Here is a 22,247-nt window from a genome sequence, read left to right as displayed (position 1 = left end):
AAATTGGTGGTGGAAGAGGAAGAAAAAGATGAAGAAAATAGATTTTTGGTGGAAGAAATTTGAGGGAAGAAGAAAAGAAGAAGGTGATCTTCTTTGCTTGATCTTCTCTCCAGAAACCCTCTCCTCTCTTTCAAATCTCTCTCCTAACTTCACTCTCTTTTCATTAAATGTAAGAAAGAAGAAGAAGGAGGAAGCACTCTCAACACAAGGAAGCAAGAAAAAATAGGAGAAAACAAAAAGAAAAAGATGAATGATGAAGAAGAAGAAGTTCTTCTTCACTTGGGCTCTTCTCCTCCAGAAATCTCTCTTCTCTTCTCCCAAACTCTCTCTCAATTTGAAAATAGTGGAGGATTCCCTCAAAAAAAGCTCTCCCAACTCATTTTTTTTGGTTTGCCACACCAACCAAGTCTTTCGCATGGCCTGTCTCACTAGTAGACTCCCTGCTCGACACAGCCAACCAATTGCAAAAAAATGGAAAAATCTCGATTTGATGTTCCCTCACCTGCCTTTATCCCTTCCATAATCTTCATGGGAACCATGCAAAAATTTTCCATAATGGTCTCCTCCATTTGACGTGAAATGGGCTGAAATGGCGAGATTTAAGGGAGGAAAACAAACTGGGCGCTTAGGTGCCCATTTCTCAGTTTATGACATTTCTTTAGCGGCTACAACACGTAGAAGCGGAAGGATCTTAGGTTGGCAAGAGATTGCACCTAGAAAGTTAGGTGCCCAAACGCCCAACAATAATGACAAAACCACGATCTTTTGATCACCACCCGAGAGGTGGGCACAAAAGCAGACTCTAAGGAAGATGAACTGAATAATTCTTTTGCTTCCTAGCCTTCGTCTTGAGCTTCTTGCTCGTTGATATTTGAAAGAGAGAACTTTTTCGCTGAATTTGAACATTATTGTCTTTGGATTCTATAAGCCAAGTTTCTTTTAGATGCCGAGAAAACCCACTTCTCTCCATAAAGAGTGTTTGAGACCTCGTCTTTTGAGGAGGAAGTTCTTTCCAACATCCTTACCATGTTGGATGAGTCAAATATATGGGTGTTTTATTGCCCATATATTTTCTTTCCATATCTAACCATCTTGTTATATTTGGACAACAAGATGACGCGGATGGAGAGAATCATTAGTGTGTCCCTGACCCAATCCCCTTTATATACTCTTTAAAGATGAAGAGGAGGAAGAGGGGTCACATGCTTCAAATCTAGAATGCGAACGAGGGAACACCGAATGTCGGGTGTCCATTTTCCACATTTCAGAGCTTTGAAGCTTGATAACATTTATCCTACTACGGAGTATGAGACATACTTTTGCAATTTATTTTTGTTCAAGACTTTGGATTGGTCTTGTAATTGTACTTTATTTTGTGCATATATATAATAAATTATGTTTGCCTTTATCTCCTTCATTTTCATGTCAACACATGATCTCCATTCTGTGGTATGTTACTGATTGTTGATTTCATGTCATATCAGAGGCGAGTTCCTAGAGTGTTGTCCTTGAAGGCTCTACAGCTTCATTTTTTTTCTTTTGAGGATAAATCTCTCTTTCATCTTCATAAAAAATTTTGAGAAATCATTACATTAGTATTAAGCCAGGTGCTCGTATCTGTTCACTGTGGTGAATATAGTGAATAAAACAGTTCGTTGGAGAATTTTCTTTTTGACAAATCGTCGTCCTTTATGAGCAAATGTATTCTTACTTCAAATACGTCTCTCAGTACTCAGGATCTTTGGTCAATCCAGCATGTCCACCTTTCTTTGGGGCTTTTAGCCACTCCTCCTATATGTTTTTTTCACCACATGGGTGCCTCCAACTTCCCTGAGGGAGAGGTCCATTTCTTTCATCTAGATACATTTGATCTTTTTTGCAATAATGATTAAGTTTTAGACCTTTCTATTGGCAAAAACTGAGTTGTTTTATAATTTGTTAGTTAAAACAAGGTGTTGGGACCACTTATCTTGCGATTGGACCTTGAGTTGCCCTGGTCCCATATCAAGGGGAGGAGCACAGTGTCATGTCCAAGGGGCATATCCGTGAGTGCATTTCTTTCTTTTAGAGAGATCTAACAATATGTCTATTTGTTATTCATGACTATGATAAATCAGTACTGCCAAGCATGACTTGTCCTATTTCTATGGGAACTACCCAAAAGTTGAAGTCTGCATCAATTGTAGAAATATTTAGAAAAGACCTTCCAGCTAATAATCAACAAACCCTGCCATGGCTATCTGTTAGGACAAACATCCGTTTTGCCATCCCAATGTCTTCTGATTTCTCGGAATAGGTAGAGTAATGCGTACCTATGTATTTTTCTTTCTTCTTCACAATTGAGGAACCAAGCAAAACACATGCAGCATGTAAATATGCATGTTTAGGAGTTAGATAAGTAAATGCATGAGAATTGTTTGGAATGCTATAAATACATAAGAATTCAGTGTTATTGCTAAGCATCACGTAGGTCTATGGCACATCAACGCAGCCTGCGAATAAACATTCTGAATGAATGAAAAGTTGGAAACCATCATCATAAATGAACTGGGTTTATATATGTACTTGTAACGATAGATAGAGTGATCACGTTACATATAAGTAAAATTATGATGGTCACATCCACCCTTATAAGCAAATACTTTGTAAGTATGCAATATTTTCTGATGATGCAGAAGCTATATAATAGTGTTTACACATAACAAGTACTTTTCGAATGATGTATGGTCTAAAAAAAAATTTAGGAGATCGGGCTAAGTTATTTTGAACAAATTTCTATTTGAGTGAAAATCTAAACATTATTAAATTATATAATAATAGTATGTATTTACATATCTAACACCTAAACCTCAACTTTTACATATAGGAAGGCCAAATGGTATATTTCACTTTGATACGAAAGATTTGTGTAATATAAATATAAAAAAATGAAGTTTAAGTGTTAGATATGTAAATACATAGACAATGGGTGGTGCGTATGTACATGTCCCTAATATAAATTTAAAATGGCGGCCACCAGGTCAATACTCCAAGAGAGAATACTACATGCGTAATCCGTACATGCCGATTGGGCGAGTACGCCCCGATTACACCCCAATACACTCCGAGTTTGTCCTGAGCATACCATCCACACGTAATATTTTTTCCTACCTGAGAACTACAGTGGCCCTCAACGATAATAGCTCTTCCATGGTCTCCTTCTGCAGTTCTAACATCACTCTTTGATAAAGAACTATCTTCAATGTCCTACTCGAAAAGTAACAACTAGCCCCATGGTCATGAAGTTCCTCGTTACAACTATCCTGCGGTGTCTATATTTCCCCAGTCCATGCTGTGAAGAATCCATCATCACATATGCAGACATACAATTTTTATATTCCAAGCTTGTGGATGATAAAAGTTACAAATGCCGCTACTGATCAGCTCAAATCTTCAATTTCCTACACATATAAACAAAGAGACATGAATCACAACTTCATCTCAACAAAAGTTTTGCATTTACAAACTGCTAATAAAATAATTGACTGTAGAGAACTATAGGTTTGGCAGTGACGTTCATTTAACTGACTAAGCAATATATATGAATCACAAAGTGACTATAAACGAATAAATACTTCAAATGAACATTACTAAGATAACAATAGAATGAATCAATCAGCAAAGGAAGAACCTTGAGTTGAAAAGGAGAAGTTTCTAGTATCAGAATGTCATGGATGTGAGTTGTTCAATTTGTAGAATTGAATGACAAAAGTAGAGCAGCAGCACATAACCATGAATGTACAAGCGCGATAAACATCACGTGTGCAGATCTTCCAAGGTATTTTGAGGGTTAAATATTCCTTCTTACACTCCGACATCTTCGTCAGTGGATTTTGTTGATCATCAGCCCCACCAATTGATGAGCAATCAAGATAGTCTGCCTTAGATAATTATGAAAGTGAAAAAATTATCAAAAGATTTTAGTGCTGAAATCAAGTCCAGGAAGGCCCCCAAATCTCTTGAAAAAAAAGAAATAAGAGAAGTAGTATCAGATATGCCATAGAATAGATGATGATTTACCTAGAGAAACTGCCGAAGCTGACCAAAGTTCTACTCTGTTTTTGTTACTGATTTTAATTATCGGACCCGTTTGTGGTCCCTTCCTGAATGGTCTGACCACGTCTCATCTGGCTTTCTCTTCACCGTGCCGGAAACATGAGCATTATAACTCTGCGACAACTGAGAAGAATAATCATGCTCATTAAGGGAGGAGAGCTCTCCATCTTCCAGTTTGCAGCGATCACCACCATTGTCATTTCCAAACTCGTTAGGTTTCCTTCTTATACTTGCCGGCAAAGGACATTTCTCCAGACTGTGGATGGGCTTCTGCCAGCCCTTCATCTTCTCCTGCTCCATCTTTTCATCTGCCATAGACAGCTGAATTTTTGCATCATTTTGGAATTTTGGTATGTTTTCCACAGCAGAAACAGCTTCTGCAACGATTCCTCTATCGCATTTTGAAGAGTTCAGATCTTCTGCAACGATTCCTCTATCTGAATTATGGTCCCAGACACCACTCCTACTATCAGCACTACAAGCTTTGCCATTTTTATGAATCTGAATAATCTGAGAACCAAAACGTGTATCATCAGCATTAGATTGTCGGATTCTGATAAGAAATGGTGGAACAGCTGGAGCTCCTTGTCGGGCATTATTTACAGAAGCTGAAGTCTCACTGACAGCTGAGCTGGTTGTCCCTGCAGGAAGATGACTGGTTCCAGCAAAAGAGTTTCCATCAGCTACATTGCCATGAGATGATTGGGCTGCAGGATTTTGCTCGTAAAGCTCCAACAATTGATTGCTAATATCTGCGAGTAGCATGAAGGAGAAATTTTTTTGGTGGAGCATCAAAACATTCAATGTTTCCAAGGTCAGAAAAGAATTGATAGAATTATCAACCTTCAAGCTGCCGAGGAGTAACATTAAACTCTTGCCACCAGGTTCTATCTCCATCAGCCGGAAGCTTCACCTTTATAAACTTCGCAGCAAGGAAGATGGCACCAGCAGCTATGTGTTGGGGATGAAACTGTAAGCAAAGTGATGTCCGCAACCTGGAGAGAATGGTTGAATGAATAAATCAAGGGAAGAAATAAAAATGGAACCAGTAAAGATAAAGAGAAAGATATAGTACCCATCATTCACAAAATTCCATGCCACTTTAGCAAGAGAACATTTTGCCACCTTGAACTTCTTAATTGCTTCTACAAGAGGTCTATATGGATGCTGGACGTTCAGATCGAAACCGAGGGTAGCAAGAACAAGCTTTTCCGCCATCAAAATGAGCTCCTTTTGTTGCTCGGACGCTCCCTGAAAAAAATGAAGCGAAAAAGAAACTCCAAATTAGCAAAAAGAAATTGGTATAGTTACGTCCAGGTAAAGAGAAATAAATGGAACACAACGGTGTACATAAGAGTAACACTTCATTTTGAATTCTATATTCTAATTAATGAAAACCTGAAAGTTACGCTTCATTTTCTGGGCAGCTAAAGGGCTTTTCTTATGAATTATCTCATATGAAACTCGAATAACATCCATCAGGCGGCGAGGAGTTTCTTCAACCTTGCCAGCAAGGAACATACACACTGTAGCAATTGTCTGCGGCAAGTAAAAACATCAAGCTCTGCAGCAAATCAGCACAAGTATCAAGCTTGTCTATTTTAATTATTTGTTTATTTGTTTTTTGTATCAAGCTTGTAGTAGATGCCCGAATAAAAACTTCATTAAACATATTTTGCTAAGCAAATATAGCAAAAATTTTAGTTTTCAAAATATTGAAATCAAAGTTTCAATGATTCAAACAATTGAAAGATTTCAGCTTAGATAAATTCTCATTTACATGAAAGGTTCAGTTCAACACCACTCAAATGCCAAAAACACCAGCTGAAAACCAAACACATAATGCAATATGATATGGCTAATTAATTAGAAGCACATAAAAGTGAATTGCCAAATTATCAAACTTGGATTTCACATATAGCAATTGAGCCCATGACAAATCATCTTTACATTAGACAGCGTCATCCCGGGCCATATACGTTAATCAGTCAAAAGACTAGTAAGTTACGAAGGAATCAAAATAACATCATCATCGTCAGTGGCCTTGTCCCAACTTTTTGGGGTTGATTTTATAAATCAATGGGATGTCTATCCTAGACTCAAAATTGGTCAATAATAACTCAAAAGTTTCATGGAATTGAAATCAAAATCAATTTATAACGACTAAAAGTTGAATCGCTTGACAATAGTTTAATTCAAACTTGAAATAACTCAAAACTTCTATATATATATATATATATATATATATATATATATATATATATATATATACACACACACACATGCATATAGGTACACATTCACATAACTTTGCATATATTCAGACTTACATAGAAAAAAATAGAAAAAAAAAAAATAATAGCAAGTTAATACTAAAATTCTTTCAGAAGGATAAAGTGTTTCTATCGTCAAATATCAAACATCATTCAACCAGACTTCTGAATTATTTGGAATTCAAGTACACCTCCTCATTTATCAATGATCAATAACATAATTAATTAAATCCGCTTTAAATCTTAGCCATGTAGGAATGTGGATGAGTAGAGCCACATGTGCAATGGTAACGGCTCATATCCTTCCAAAAATCTGGCCATATAAATCTTTCTAAAGGTACAGACGGGTATAATTTGCTTTCCAAATAAGAGGAGAAAACAATTCACTGTCCAATTAGTTTTCAATGTTATATCTTTTAGGTAATGATCAAAATCATCTATTCAATTTAATATCATTAAAACTAGCTGCATGCATAGTTTCAATAGATGATTTTCAACTATCCTTCTATTATAATCACTCCTTAATTTATCTTTCCTAGTTTTTCCTAAGACCATTTTAACGTAATAATTCTCAATGTTTCACTTAGCGCCAGTTTGAGATCACTATAATTCAAGTCATCAAAGATATGTATACTAGAGGCGTTACTCGCGTTCAGACAGAAGGAGGATTGACCAAGTATTTTCCTATTTTAGTTGGATTACATTAGCGATCGACTTGAAGCCAATATCTTTTTGTTTTAGTTATGGATACTCTTACTGGACATTTATAGGAGAATGTACTTGGTATATGTTTTTCGTTGACGATATCCTTCTTGTGGACAAGACTGGAGAAGGAGTTCAGGATAAATTGAATTAAAGAGGTCTACATTGGATTCTAAAGGGCTTCGTTTGAGTAGATCTAAAACTAAATACATGGAATGCAATTTTAGTGGTAGTAGTTCTAGTGGCAGAGTTGTGACTTTGGGTGATCAAATTATTAAAAGTTGTGAACGATTTAGATATCTTGGGTCCATTGTTGAAAGCGATGGTTATATAGATGGGGATATCAATAGTAGAATTCAAGTTGGTTGGTTGAAGTGGAGGAATGTTTTGGGCCTTTTGTGTGATAGTTAAGTACCGCTTAGACTGAAAGGAAATGATGATGGCGAAACCTGCAATGCTCTATGGCGCGGAATCTTGGTCTTTAATTGAGAAGTATAAAATAAACTTAAGTGTTGCTAAGATGAGAATGCTTAGGTGGATGAGTTGGTTTTACAATTAGAGACAAAATTTGAAATGATTATATCAGTGATAGGCTTGGTGATGAAAAACTAGGGAGCCAGCCGACTAAACTGGAACTGGCTGGCAAAGGGAGAGAATCGGTCTGCCCGGTTCCCTAATGCCCCGATCAAGGTTCCAATGGGACCGAGATTCTAGTTGGGAGGGGTTGCACTGCTGCCAGCGCTTCCCCCTTCCTTTCTTGTTTATTTACCTATGAGAGTCTTTGATTACTATTTTTTTGAGTTTTTGCTTGTTGCTTTTAAAGTTTCTCTTGGAGTCTTCTCCTCTCCTTGCTAGGATTGTATTCGACGACAGGTGGTGCTTTGGTTGTAATCTGTTGTGAGATAGTGATATATCCTTCCAATCTCCTTCTATATTCTTCACTACCCCTTCCCTAGCTGCCAGCCACCCAATCTCCCTCTAGCAGCTCTGCCGCCCCACTTACAGCCACAAAACCTGTTGTCCAGCCATCCAGTCCGCACCCTAGCACCCTACACTCCTTCCCCTACAATCGCTTTGGTTGTCCAGCCTTCCAGGTCACCTACCTGCACCCTACCGTCACTCTTCTCTACAGCAGCCCCTGCTGTCCCTTGGTCCAGACCACACACCACATCCAGTCGACCACAGTCATTAGTCTTGCTGTCCAGACCACTCCATCTGCACCCAGCACCCCCATACCTTCCTTGCATCCTACCCGGCTACCCCACTCTAACCCTCAAGCAGTCCACTAAATCCCTTCCCCTTACAGCTTCGCCGATGCCACCACCGCCTCAGATCTTTTATTTCAGTCCTAACCAGAGATTAGTATATGTTGCAATTTCATTTCCAGTTTATATAGTGTTGTAACCCCCAAGTCAATGCTAATAAAAAATTATTTTCGTTCCCGCTAATTTCCGAACTAGTTGCGGTATTATTTGGTATCAAAGCTAGCTTAACCCTAGTACTATACCAGGGTTTCCTAGCATCTACAATAAACCATAAATTTTCTTTCCTACCACCAAATACCCTTTCTATTTTGACAAATCCCAAACTATAACCATGCTACTAAGGATATATATGCCTGAGCCCACCCGGGAAGAGATACGGCAAGAGCTCCCCTCAATCGAGGCCCGCAGAGATATATGAAATGACAAGGGGAGGTTACTATCGACCAAGATAGGGAGAGTTGAAGGGGATAAAGAGAGGAAGATTTGAATCTCTTCTATAAGGAGAATTTCAACAATGAAGAAGACAAACCACAACGTTTCAGAATCCAATATCAGATGAGGCCTAGACAAGAATATTTGAATCCCTTCCATAAGGAGAATTTCAGAGAAATGATATAATTGGGAGGGCACAGAGACTTCAACATCAAGGTGGATCTGCCAGAGTTTGATGGAGGTATGGATCTAGAATAATTTATTGATTGGTTGCAATCAGTTAAACGGATCTTCGAGTGTAAGAATGTGTCAATGGATAAGAGGTTCAAATAGCTATTATCAAGTTGAAGAAAAGTGTATCTTTGTGGTGGGGGAACTTATAGTGAAAGAGAAAAAGAGAAGGAAACGATAAAATTACCATGTGGGGAAAGATGAAGAAAGTGATGCAGATGAAATACATCCCTTCCCATTACTGTCAAGATATGTTTTTGAGGCTCCACCACCTACAACAAAGAGATCTGTCAGTAGAGGAGTTCATGAAGCAGTTTGATCAGCTACAAATGATGTGTGAGTTGGTCGAGTCAGAGGAGCATATCATAGCTCATTATATGGCGGGCCTAAGGCCAATTATTAGCAACATAGTGCAGTTGTAGCCTTATTTGTCACTTGTTCAGACTCTAGCCTTGAAAGTTAAAAGACAAAAGAAACAAAACAAGCAACAGTCATCCTTCAAATAGCAGCCTTCAATCAAGCAGTCACCTACAACTACCACAACCAACAAAAGTACCTCGGGAGAAACTAGCAAACTTGGACAAGGACATGACAAGTCGGATCAGAGTGAGAAGAAAATGGAGAGGTAGTTTCGCCAATACAGTACTAGACAGGAAATGTTTTAGATGTCACGAGTATGACCATATAGCCTCCAACATCCCACGAGTCGAGTAGTCAACCTCATAGATTAGGGTGTCGTAGAGAAAGTTAGCAACGAGGAGACAATTGAGGACTAGGGTGAGATGTATCATCTTCTACAAAATGAAGGAGAAGCGCTCATGATTCGACGAGTCCTACAGACCGATATTGATACAGGGATTCGCAGTGGTTTTGCCACAATATATTTTACACCCAGTGTACCGCGAACGGAAAGGTATGTAACCTCATCATCGAAGAAGGGAGCAGTAATAACATGGCGTTTACACAGATGGTTGTTAAATATGGCGCCTCATGACTCAGTGAAATTTCCAGTTGTACTCACTGGCGTGGCTAAAGAAGGAGAATCGGGTTAGCATCGACCGGAGATGATTATTAGAGTTTTTGATTGGGGGCCAGCTGCAGGACCAGAGTCCCTATAGAGTCAGTCACCTTTTATTGGGAAGACCGTGACAGTTTGACAAGAGGACTTGACACGACGGATTCAGAAACACATATTGTTTCACCAAGAATGGGAAACACATCATCCTACTTTCTTTGACGAAGCTCAAGATCACAGGAGCCCTCACCAACAACGCAACCTTAATTGGATCAGTTTTGGTGACGACAGAGGATGGTGAGATTGCGACACCAGCTCTAGACACAAGACATACACAACATAGGGTATTTCAGGGTCTCAGGGTCGACACAGAACCACCAACTTCACCACCAGACGGGAAAGTTCAGGTTACCTCACTTCAGATTTGCTTAAGACAATCGTGTTTGACTATGAGAGTATTAAGCGGTAGGGGTGAAATATGTAGACTCAGTTCAGCTCAATAGTAGACTCCCAGACAATGGGACATATGTGGATGTTTGCTCGTAAGTTGGGGAAGACCCACAGGTGCCTTGGAGGGCAGTGCAGTCGTCAATGAAATTCAGGTGATGTTATGATTGCAGACAGGGAACAAAAGCTTCAAAGAATGAGGTAGAAGCTTCCCCAACCCCAGGAGATTGACCTAGGGATAAGGAGCCAGCCGGTTCAAGAACCGGTCCTCCCAATTCCCTAATGCCCTTGTCTACGTCCCAATGGGCCTGAGCAGCTGTTAGGGACGGGCAGCACTGCTAACAACCCTTCCCCCCTTCCTTTCCTGTTTCTTATGGGAGTTTTTAATTACTGTTTTCTAAAATTAGGGTTCAATTTTTGCTTGTTGCTATTTCAGAGTTTCTCTTGGATTCTGCTCCTCACCCTGCTAGGGTTGTATCTAACGACGAGTGGTGTTTCGACTGTATTCTGTTATGAGGTAGTGATACATCCTTCCAGCCTCCTCCTATCTTCTTCCCTACCCCTTCTCTTGCCCCTTCCATAGCCGTCGACCACGCCATCTCACACCAGTCGTTCTGTTGCCCTCTATCATCCCAAAAGCTGCTGTCCAGCCATCCAGTCTGCACCCCAACACCCCTTAATCCTTTCCCCTATAGCTGCTTTGATTGCCCAGCCCTCAGGTCACCTTCTTGCACCCTACTGTCCCTCTTCCCTGCAGCAGCCCTTTTTGTCCCTCAATCCAAACCCTTACAACCATTACTCCTGTTGTCCAGACCACTCCATCTGCACCTAGTACCCCTATCTTCCTTGCATCCTACCCAGCTGCCCCACTCCTCTAACCCTCAAGCAGTCCATTAAATCTGTTCCCCTTGCCCTTACAGCTTCGCCGACGCCATTGCTGCCTCAAATCTTTTATAATGGCCCTAACTAGAGATTAGTGTAATTTCCTTTCTAGTTTGTGTCATGTTGTAACCCCTAATTCAGTGCTAACAAAAGTTTTCTTTCATTCCCACTGATTTTTGAACTAGTTTCGGTATCAGTTGGTGTAGCTCCAGTGGCGGACAAGATTAGAGAAAATCATCTTAGATGGTTTGGTCAAACTAAACATCGACCATCTCATGATACTGTTAGGAGAGCAGATGTTTTAGCTTCAACTTATGTTAACAAAGGTAGAGGTTGACTTGGGCATATTGTATAAAAAACAATATTAATATATTAGAATTAAATAAAAAAATGGCACTCATTAGGGCGCAATGAAGGAAAAAGATCTATATAGCCGCCCCACTTAATGGGATTAAGGCTTTTTAGTTGTTGTTGTTATAGTTTGATTGATGGAGAAGTACTGAGAGAATATGGCAGATCTATATAAGATTTTTATTGATTTAGAAAAAGCTTACGATAAGTTTTCAAGAGAAGTTCTTTGGAGAGTTCTACAAAAGAAATGTGTTGATTTGACTTATATTCAAATCATTAAAGATATACGTTAGAGTTGTTACTTGTGTTTGAACAGAAGGAGGATTGACCAAGTATTTTCCTATTTCAGTTGGATTACATTAGAGATTGACTTTTAAGCCCATATTTATTTTGGCTTTAGCTATGAATGCTCTTACTGGACATTTACAAGAGGATGTACGTTGGTGTACACTTTTCGTTGATGATATCCTTCTTATGGAAAAAACCAGAGAAAGAGGTCGGGTAAAACTTGAATTATAGAGGTGTACATTGAGTCTAAAGGCCTTCGTTTAGTAGATCTCAAACTAAATACAGGGAATGTAATCTTATTAGCAGTAGCTCTATTGGCAGAGTTGTAGTTATGGGTGATCAAATCATTAAAGGTGTAAACGTTTTAGATATCTCGGGTCTATTGCTCAAAATGATGGTAATATAGATGGAGATATTATTTGCAGAGTACAGGATAGTTGGTTGAAGAGGAGGAATGCATCAGGTCTTTTGTGTGATAGAAAAGTACTACTTAGACTTAAAGGAATATTTTATAATATTTTATAAGATGGTGGTTTATAAGATGGTGGTGAGACATGCAATACTTTATGAAGCGGAATGTTGGCCATTAAAGAGAACCATAAAACAAAGTTAAGTGTTGCTGAGATGAGAATGCTTAGGTGGATGAGTGGCTTGAAGAGACAAAATGTGAAACGAATTTATCTCTGAAAGGGTTGGTGTAGCTCTAGTGACAAAAAATATTAGAGAGAGTCGTCTTAGATGGTTTGTTCATATTAAATGTCGACCATTTGATGATCCAATGATCCACTTAGGAGAGAAGATGTTTTAGATTTGACTTATGTTAAGGAATGCAAAGGTAGACATAAAAAGACTTAGGCATATTATATAAAAAAATGATATTAATCTATTAGAACTAAGTGAGATAAAGGCTTGTTATTGTATTTTATTTTGTTTCGATTTTAATTATAAAAAAAATATACATTTTTCTTAAAAATATTTATATTTTTATTAAATATTGAATAAATTAATTTTAGTGGTGATGACAGCGCTTGCCGGCGGAGCTATCTTGGCAGCTCGTCGCATCCTTATAATGTGCATTTGGACCATAAAATTCCATTACAAATATTTATGCAAAATCCAGTAAAAGTTTGTAATTGAAACCTTGCCGCAAATCATTTAGAATAAACGAAAGGTTAGCAGACACACCAATATAGCTAAATTTTTTTAACACTCGGTGTTTAGTTGAAGTGATACACAGAAGAAGAACAAAAATTAGAACAAGAATGATGCACAAATCCTCTTGTCATTCTTGGCATGGAGGTCGATTCAAACCAAGTAGCACATCATTTAACATAAAATAAAGGTTAGCAGATACACTAGTTCCGCAAAAAAAAATTAAATTTTTATGTTATGTTTAATTAAAGTGATATACATAAGAACACAAAAACATGAACAAGAATAAATTACTAACCCTCCTGTCATTCTTGGCATGAGATTGGCGAAGAAAAAAACGATGACAGAAGACTATAGCAGTAGCAATTGTCACCTGCGGTCTATAATAGTAAACAGATTCATCAGTTCAAGAAAAATATCATGATGAAATATATAATCATGCATTACATGCTTTGCATTGTCAAAACTTATTCTAACTACAATATACAAATAAATAAATGTCAATGTTGTATGAATGCTACATAATATTAATAAAATGGTAACATTTACATGCCATGTTTTATTGATTGTCGCTGGTGTCAAATCTACAATTCCGTATGGGCTAGGTCTGGATTTCTGCCCTTAACTGTAAAATCACCTTTACACTGACTACATAGTTATGAATTGATGGTTAACAATAAAATTTAATTAGTCATTATACACACTATCTTTTAGGAATGATATCACACCATTCTTTGGCGTAATAGTCATATTAATTTGAAAACAAATGCTAAAAAGTCAAGCACTTCAAATTTATTATTAGCACTACAAATGATTGCAAATAAAATCCTAGACATAAAAGTACATAAATCTTAAAAGTCAAACACTTCAAGCTTTCACTCTTTAGCAGGTTAAACACTTCTGTGTTTTAAGCCTTCTGCAAATTTACCAAAAAATTGAGAGAAAACTGAATAGAAAACATTTAGGAATGATATATTTCTTCTATATGTTGAATATCCACATAGACAAGTATTCTGGATTAACTTGCGGTAAAGAAAAATAAACAGAATAATTATCCATATAATTAATATTTATCCTGATAACTCCAGTACGGCTAATGAACAAAAAAAGGCATGCTCAGTATAGGCCTATGACCTTCAAATTTGATATGCCACCTCCAAACGAAATATTCAATTCAGCATGTACGCATAAGATGGGAACTAGCATGATGAAAATAATGAAGAATGCATTTCTTACTAAAGAGTCATATATGATAAGAGAATTTAGTGCAAATTAGAATCACAAAAATCTAAATAATTCCTTACACTTGAAGCCTCATCCCCAGATCCTGCAAAAATGTAGAATATGATTTCCTAAGATAAGCCTCTTTATTCGCATCAATGCCATCACTCCTTGATGGAGAGTTCTCTTCAATTTCCTGCCTCGAAAAGTACCATCTAGCCCCATAGTCACTAAGTTTTTCGTTGCAACCATTCTGCGGTCTATATTTTCCCAATCCATACTGTGAAGAATCCATCATCGCATATCCAGACATGCAAATTTTATATTCCAAGCTGGTGGATGATAAAGTTACAAATGCCGCAAATGATCAAGTTAAACTTCAATTTCCTACACATAAAAAGAGAATTGAATCAGAACTTCATCCCCCAAGAGTTTTGCATTTACAAACTGCTAACAAATAATTGAGTGCAGAGATTTATAGGTTTGGCGCTGACATCACTTCATAGTCAAATTCTATCATTTAGGATTTGTTTGCGAACAATTTTGTTTATGATTTTTGTTTTTATTTTTTTTGTTGTTTTTAAAAATGTGTTTGTTCGATGTGTTTTTAATATATTATCATTTTTTCTTCTAAAAACAAATAAACATATTTTTGATAATACTCAAAATAGATATTTTGAGTGTTTTCATAAACCATCATATTTTAATCAAACATATCTGACATGTTTTGTTTTAAAAAAAAATATAAAAAGATAAAAACAAAAAAAATAAAAAAATAAAAAATAGAAGTGATCCCAACAGCCTATTAACTAAAAACTAATGATATAGAATAGACGATGAAACCAGATATGATAAATCGCTGTTCTAAGCTTGTAAATTTAGAAGATAGAAGCTTGCAATAAAACAATCAGACATAGCTCAAGAATGCTTCCAGAACTATAGCTATGCAACATAAATGAATCGACAAGTGACTATAAATGAATAAATATTTCAAATGAACAATCCTGTTAAAAATTAAACTTGATTTTAGCTCATATCAAACTGGGCTTTAATAAAGCCCAAAATCTAGAATAGTGTATGAAAAATTCTAGACACTCAATTTATGAAGAAACTTTTAAAGGATTCTAGAAACATATTTTAAAAAAGTGTTTGGAAAATTATAGAATATATAATTAATTATTTATCAAGAAGAGTATTTAAGAGAGTCAACAGTTGTCACAAGATTGAAATTTTGAAATATGTTGGCACAACCCTAATGGCAATGTCACTAATATAAATAGGTATAGTGTGTTTGAGTTTGTATCAAGAAGAAAATAAAGTAAAATAAATATGACTCTTTTAAGTTGCGTTCTTCTCCTTTCTTAACATTCTTCCTATCATTATAGCATTTTCTTTCCAACAAAGTGGTATCAGATCCATAATAAGATCCTTTCTAGAGAGAAGACGAGCAACAAAATGATTGCCTTTCAAGTTTCCATGCTCAATAGAATTAACTACCATAATTGGAGCACAAAATGTATGGGAGATGGTAGAGAAAGGCTACAAAGAGTCAGGAGATGAGTCTAGCCTATCCCAAACTCAAACTAATTGTCTAAGAGATTCGAGAAAGAAAGACAAAAAGGCTCCCTATCTAATCTATCAAGAATTATATTATGACACTTTTGAGAAGATTTTCAATGTGATGTCTGCCAAAGAGGCATGGGAAAAGTTTCACACTTCTTATCAAGGAGCAGAAAAGTTAAGAAAATGTGTCTTCAAATGTTTAGAGGTGAGTTTGAAACCTTACATATGAAAGAACCCAAAGTCATCTCCGACTACTTTACTAGACTTAGCAGTTTATCATCAATTAAAGAGAAATGGGAAAAGGCTAGATGATGTAAGAGTTTTGGAAAAAAAAATTTTGATCTTTAAATCTAAAGTTCAATGATATTATCACCATCATTGAAAAAACCAAATACTTGGACACTATGACAATTAAGCGGCACCTAGGTTCCTTACAAGCCTATGAAGAAAAGAAAAAGAAGCAAGAGATCACAAAACAACTCCTGAAGATGCAATTTAATTCAACTAAAGAAGAGAACCTCAAGTACAATAGAAAAGAAGGAAAAGAACATGGCTGGGGACAAGGACATGGACAATGTTGGAGTTCCAACAATGAAAACAACAATAACATCAATTTTGGACAAGGAGGAAGATCAACAAGAGTGTGTGGAACAAGAAAATAAAGACTAATTCATGGAAGATCTCAAATGATGTATTACAATTGTCAAAAATTTGATCACGATGCTGCAAAATGCAGAGCTTTCAATAGCAATAAAGATTAAGATATGGCTAAGTACATAGAAAAGAGAAGTCAACAAGATAACACTTTACTACTGTGATATAAGGAAAACGAAAAGGGTGAAGCTAATACATGATATTTGGACACCCGTGCAAGCAGCCATGTGTGGGAGAAAAAACATGTTGGTAAAGCTTAACGGGTCATCGAGTGATATTGTATCCTTTAGAGATGAGTCCAAGGCAGCAGTGAAAACGAACGTAATATCCTTATTTGGTTGAAAAATAGAAATTACAAATTTATTTCAAACATTTATTATGTGTCAAATATGAAGAGTGTTATACTAAGCCTAAATCAGCTCTTAGAGAAAAAATATGATATTCATTTGAAAAATAACTTGTCTATAAGAAATAATATGAGCAATCTAATTGTGAAGATACTAACGTCAAGAAATAGGATGTTCTTGCTCAATATTCAAAATGACAATGTCAAGTTTCTCAAAGCCTGCCACAAAGATCCATCTTAGCTCTCACATCTCCGGCTTTGACATCTTAACTTTGGAGGATTGAAGCTATTATCAAAAAGGAAAAAGGTGAGAGGTCTACATTGCATCAATCACCCTGACCAAATATGAGAATGTTGCTGGCTTGGGAAGCACTTTAGGAATAGTTTTTTAAATGAATCAAATTCCAGAGCACAAAAGCCACTTGAGCTCATACATGTGAATGTGTGTTGTCCAATTAAGTCAAGCTCTCTTGGTAATAGTAATTATTTCATTCTTTTCATAGATGGCTTTTTAAGAAAAATTTAAGTATATTTTTTAAGAAAAAATCAGAGGTCTTTGAAGTATTCAAGAAGTTTAAAGTTTTCATGAAAAAAAAACAACATCGAGATCAAAACCTTGCAATCACATTGAGGAGGCAAGTTCGCTTAAAAATAATTTCAAAATTTCTGTAAAGCCAATGAAATACGTGGACCGTTGAATATCCCAAAATCCCATCAATAAAATAGTGTGACAGAAAGAAATAATCGAGTTATCCTCAACATGGTTCATAGTATGCTTAAAAGTAAGAGACTGCCTAATGAATTTTGGCTGAAATTGTTGCATGTAGGGCTGTAAACGAGTCGAGCTTGAGCGAGCTCAAGCTTGACTTGTGTTCAGCTCGTTCCAAATAGCTCGTGTTCGAAATCGGCTCGTGAACAGTGTGTTCGTGTTCGGCTCGATTTAAATATTCGTGTTCGTCTTAGGCTCGTGTTCTACTCGAAATTGACTCGTTAAACTTAAATTAAAAAAAAATAGATGTAAAGTGTGGGATTCGAACCTGAATCAAATATATACAAAAGAAAATACTAACCACATTATTACATGAGATGTTATAATTTAAACTTAGACATAAATATATATAATATATTATTATATAAATAATATATGTAATATATAGTTATATAAAAAGTTATATAATTTTTTTTTTTCGAGCTAAAACGAGTCGAACACGAGTGTGTTCGTGTTCGGCTCGTATACTTAACGAACGAGCCAAACAAGAGCTGTTCGCCAACAACGAGCTTTTTTGACAGCCCTAGTTGCATGCACGCTTCACTTGTCTAACTGGTTTCTAATAAAAAGTGTGTGAGAAATGACACTGTAAGAAGTATGAAGTGAAAGTAAATCTAGTATCTCCCATCTAAGAATATTTAGAAGCATAACCCATTTACATGTACCTGATAAGTAATGAAATAAACTGGATGACATGAGTAAGAAGTTCATTTTTATCGGTTATGACTCTAACTTAAAATGTTATAAGTTATAAAATTCAGACATTGATAAGATAATCATTAGTTGTGATGTCATATGCAATGAAGGAGAATGAGATTGAGACCCATGTGATGAGGACTATAACTTTTTTTCATACACTGAGAATGAAGAAGTGGAGCAACCAAGAATAGAGCAAAAAAGAGAGAAACTTACTGCACCACCAATTACACCAACTACATGTAATCAAGAGCACCCATCATCTTCACCATGTTCAAATACAGGTCCAAGCAAAAGAGTACCATATTTCCAAAGTTTATATAAAATTTATGAGGTAAATAAGAATCAAGAAAATCTGACTCTCTTTTATGCTTTTGCTGATTGTGATCCTATGAATTTTCAATAAGTCAAGCAAAGTAAGAAGTGGAAGGATGTCATGGATGAATAAATCAAGATGATTGAGATGCAATAATACTTGGGAACTAGCTGCACTTTCTAAAGGGCACGAGGCAATTGGCATGAAGTAGTGTACAAAACAAAGAAGAGTGCCAATGGAGAATTCGAGAAAGATAAAGCAAAATTAGTGGTAAAAGACTACGGTCAAATAACTGGCATCAACTTTGATAAGGTATTTACTCTTTATGCTCGACTTGAAATTATTAGGCTAATCATTTTTTTGACAGCTCAAAATATGTGAAAAATACATCAAATGAATGTAAAGTATGTCTTAATGGAGTCCTTGAAGAAGAAATCCACATTCAACAAAACAACCACTATGCTACAAATTCAAAGTACAAGAATATAAGGTTTTGAAGATGAAGAAGGCTCTCTGCGGGATGAAACAAGCACCTAGGGCATGGAACAAACACATCGACATGTATTTCTTTAAGAATAACTTCATCAAATGGCTTCATGAGTATGCCCTTTACATCAAAGTCAAGGATGAAGATACTTTGATAGTGTGTTTTTATGTGAATAACTTGATCTTCACTGAAAGGAATTCAAGTATATTTAAGGAGTTCAAGAGAGTGATAGCTAAAGAGTTTGAGATGACAGACAGTATACAAATGACGCACTATCTTAGTATTAAAGTTAAACAAAATGATAAAGGCGTATTTCTTTCTCAAAAAAGCTATGGAAAAGAAATACTCATAAATTCAATATGAATGATTGCAAGCCCATAAGCACTTTGATGGAATGTGGAGGCAAGTTATTCAAAAAATGAGAATGGAGAAATAGTTAATCCAACAATTTTCAAGAGCTTGGTCGGAAGTTAGCGTTGCCTAACTTCCACCAGGTCGAACATGCTTTATGTCATTGGACTTATTAGCTATTATATGGAGGCTCCAACTATTACTCACTTGAAGGTTGTCAGGAAGATTCTTCATTATGTCAAAGGTACATTTGACTTTGACTTATTCTATTCATCATCGAATAATTTCAAGCTTGTTTGATATAGTGATAGTGATTGGTCCGGAGATTTTGATGAGAGAAAAAGTATCACAATGTTTGTGTTCTACATGGGAGACACTATTTTTACTTTGATGTTAAAGAAACAACCAATTATCATCCTTTCAACTTGTGAAATTGAGTATGTTGCTGCAACTTCATGCATTTTTCATGCAATTTGACTTTGAAATATATTAGAGGTTAAGATTACCACAAAAATAGACAAGAAAGATTTGTGTTCTTAACAAATCAACAATCGTTTTGGCCAAGAATCGTGTTTTTCATGATCAAAGTAAACATATCGACACGCTTTCACTTCTTTAGAATTTGCATCACAAGAAAGAATGTGCTAATAGAGCATGTGAAGTCTCATGATCAAGTAGCCGATATATTCACTAAGCAGCTCAAGTATGAAGATTTTATCAAGATAAAAAGATTGTTCGAAATGATAAATCAAGTTTAAAAGAGGGTGTTGAAAATTAAACTTGAATTTGGCTCATATGAAATTAGAATCTAATAGATCTCATTATCTAGAATAGTCTTTGAAAAATTTTGAAGGGACTCAATTTATGAAAAAAATTTTAGAGGATTCTAGAGATTTTAAAAGAGTATTTAAGAAAATCTAAAGTATATAATTAATGAATTATGTAGAAGATAATACTAGAGAGTCATTAGTGGTTATGATTGAAATGTGTTGACACGATCCTAAAAGGGATATCACTAGTATGAATAGATGTGGTGTACTTGTGTATCAAGAAGAAAAAAGAGTGAAATAAAATTTATTATTTCAAATTGTACTCCTCTTCTTTCTTCACATTCCTCCAATCATAATAGTCTTTTATTTCAAAAATATCCTAAGATAACAATAGAAAAAATCAGTCACCAAAGGAATAATCAAATAATCTATCATATAGTGTGTATCAGAATATTATGCATGTTCCTTATGTCATAATCTTTTATCTCCAAAAGTAAAATGAGAATTCACTCCAAATGCTTCCAGATAAAGAGCCATATGAATTTTTCATTTGTGCACAATACTAAATGATATAATTATGTTCTGATGGCAAATTATAGCAGAAAAGCGAGCAAATAGAATCTAAGAAGACTAATTAACTTCAGAAAGAATCCAAAGACTACAAATGCAATTATGGCATATTGAATGTTCAAATGAATTAAACCCGTAACTACTGCTGATCAATGACATCTAAGCTTTTCCTTTAAATAAAAGGTTTTGAGCAGCATCAATCACAAAAGGTCTAAAAATTGGTTGTTTTGAGAACACTTTTGTTTTTTGTATTTTACTTCTTATTTTTATTTCGTTTTGTTTGTCTTTTCCTTTAAATAAAACACATTCGGTTTGTTAAATCATGTTTGACTGTTTTTTAACATACTAAACAAACACACTTTTAAAAAGCAAAGCAAAATTAAAAATATAGGTGATCCGAAATAGCCCTTAAAGTTTTCATTAGATAAGCCGAGAAACCTACAAACAACTTTCGAACCAACGAGATTCACATATCAAGAAAATTCAATATTTCACCCAAATAAAGGTACTCAATGTCCTGATTGGATAAAAAACTGATGATAAAATTCTTATTTCCTCGGCGCGGGATATCTCCCTCCCTGTTCAGGATAATACCTTCCGAATCTATTCTACCACGCAGTTCATTTACTGGATTGAACCGCCAAGCAATCATACATATAAAGATAAACTCCTCTCGATGCAAACTTTAAATGTCAATGATCAAAAAAAACGAAAACAAAAAACAGGGGAAAAAAACATCAAAATAATCCCCCGCCCATAAATCACAGACCCCATTCTTTCACGAATAAACGTAGACGGATTTAAAAAACCCTAATGCCTCACCCTATGCGTGATAAAAAATGATCTAAAGCAATCCAAACATACCTATAAAACCAAAACTCTCAGACCCGTATCTTCGAGCTCTAAAAGGTCCACAAACCAGTATTGGCGGCCAACATCTCCCCATCAAAACAAATCCAAAAGAGACCTAACTGAATTTCCCATATTATCTCTAATATCCACACTAATCAGAGAACATGAAATACCCAAAACCAGTCAAAGCGGAAAAGATGATCAAGATAATGAAATGAAAACTCGAATCTCAGAAACTGGTAATGAAGAAAGCAGAGAAGAAGAAGATGGCAAATTATACAATGTGAATCCGGCGACATCGACGACGAGCACCACCTGTAGATGCAATACGCCTCTCGTTCTGGATTCTGGAGACGGAAAATGAAGACGAGAAAGGAGGAGTTCCTGTTTTCATAGCTATTTTGGGATATATATATATATATATATATCTAAATTTATTGGTAAATTGATGATTTTTAGTAAAATATTAAAATAATCTCCTGATTTTCTTATAAGAGGCTGATTTTAATCTCTAAATTT

The 22,247-nt window shown here is 35.9% G+C and overlaps 1 protein-coding gene across 5 annotated transcripts; it reads right to left on the bottom strand.

The window, feature by feature from the left end:
• Positions 1-2,914: 2,914 nt before the first annotated feature.
• LOC110021471 (cyclin-T1-4-like) lies at positions 2,915-22,091 on the bottom strand. Of its 5 annotated transcripts, XM_020719974.1 has the most exons (10): positions 22,009-22,091; positions 21,741-21,879; positions 14,438-14,741; positions 13,432-13,513; positions 5,494-5,634; positions 5,171-5,346; positions 4,939-5,090; positions 4,060-4,847; positions 3,671-3,920; positions 2,915-3,440 (listed from the first exon to the last, which is right to left on the bottom strand). In XM_020719974.1, exons 3-8 carry the CDS (start codon positions 14,665-14,667, stop codon positions 4,117-4,119), a joined length of 1,512 nt encoding a protein of 503 aa, XP_020575633.1. In that variant the 5' UTR covers positions 14,668-14,741; positions 21,741-21,879; positions 22,009-22,091; the 3' UTR covers positions 2,915-3,440; positions 3,671-3,920; positions 4,060-4,116. The 5 variants fall into 5 exon arrangements, with proteins under 5 accessions (XP_020575633.1, XP_020575630.1, XP_020575632.1 ...); XM_020719971.1 differs by lacking the exon at positions 21,741-21,879; XM_020719973.1 differs by lacking the exon at positions 21,741-21,879 and having other exon boundaries at positions 3,671-3,916.
• Between the last annotated feature and the right edge of the window lie 156 nt (positions 22,092-22,247).

Source organism: Phalaenopsis equestris, unplaced genomic scaffold (assembly GCF_001263595.1).
Source record: "Phalaenopsis equestris unplaced genomic scaffold, ASM126359v1 Scaffold000134, whole genome shotgun sequence".
NCBI classification, from domain to species: Eukaryota; Viridiplantae; Streptophyta; class Magnoliopsida; order Asparagales; family Orchidaceae; genus Phalaenopsis; species Phalaenopsis equestris.
This window is presented reverse-complemented; position numbering and strand designations above follow the sequence as displayed.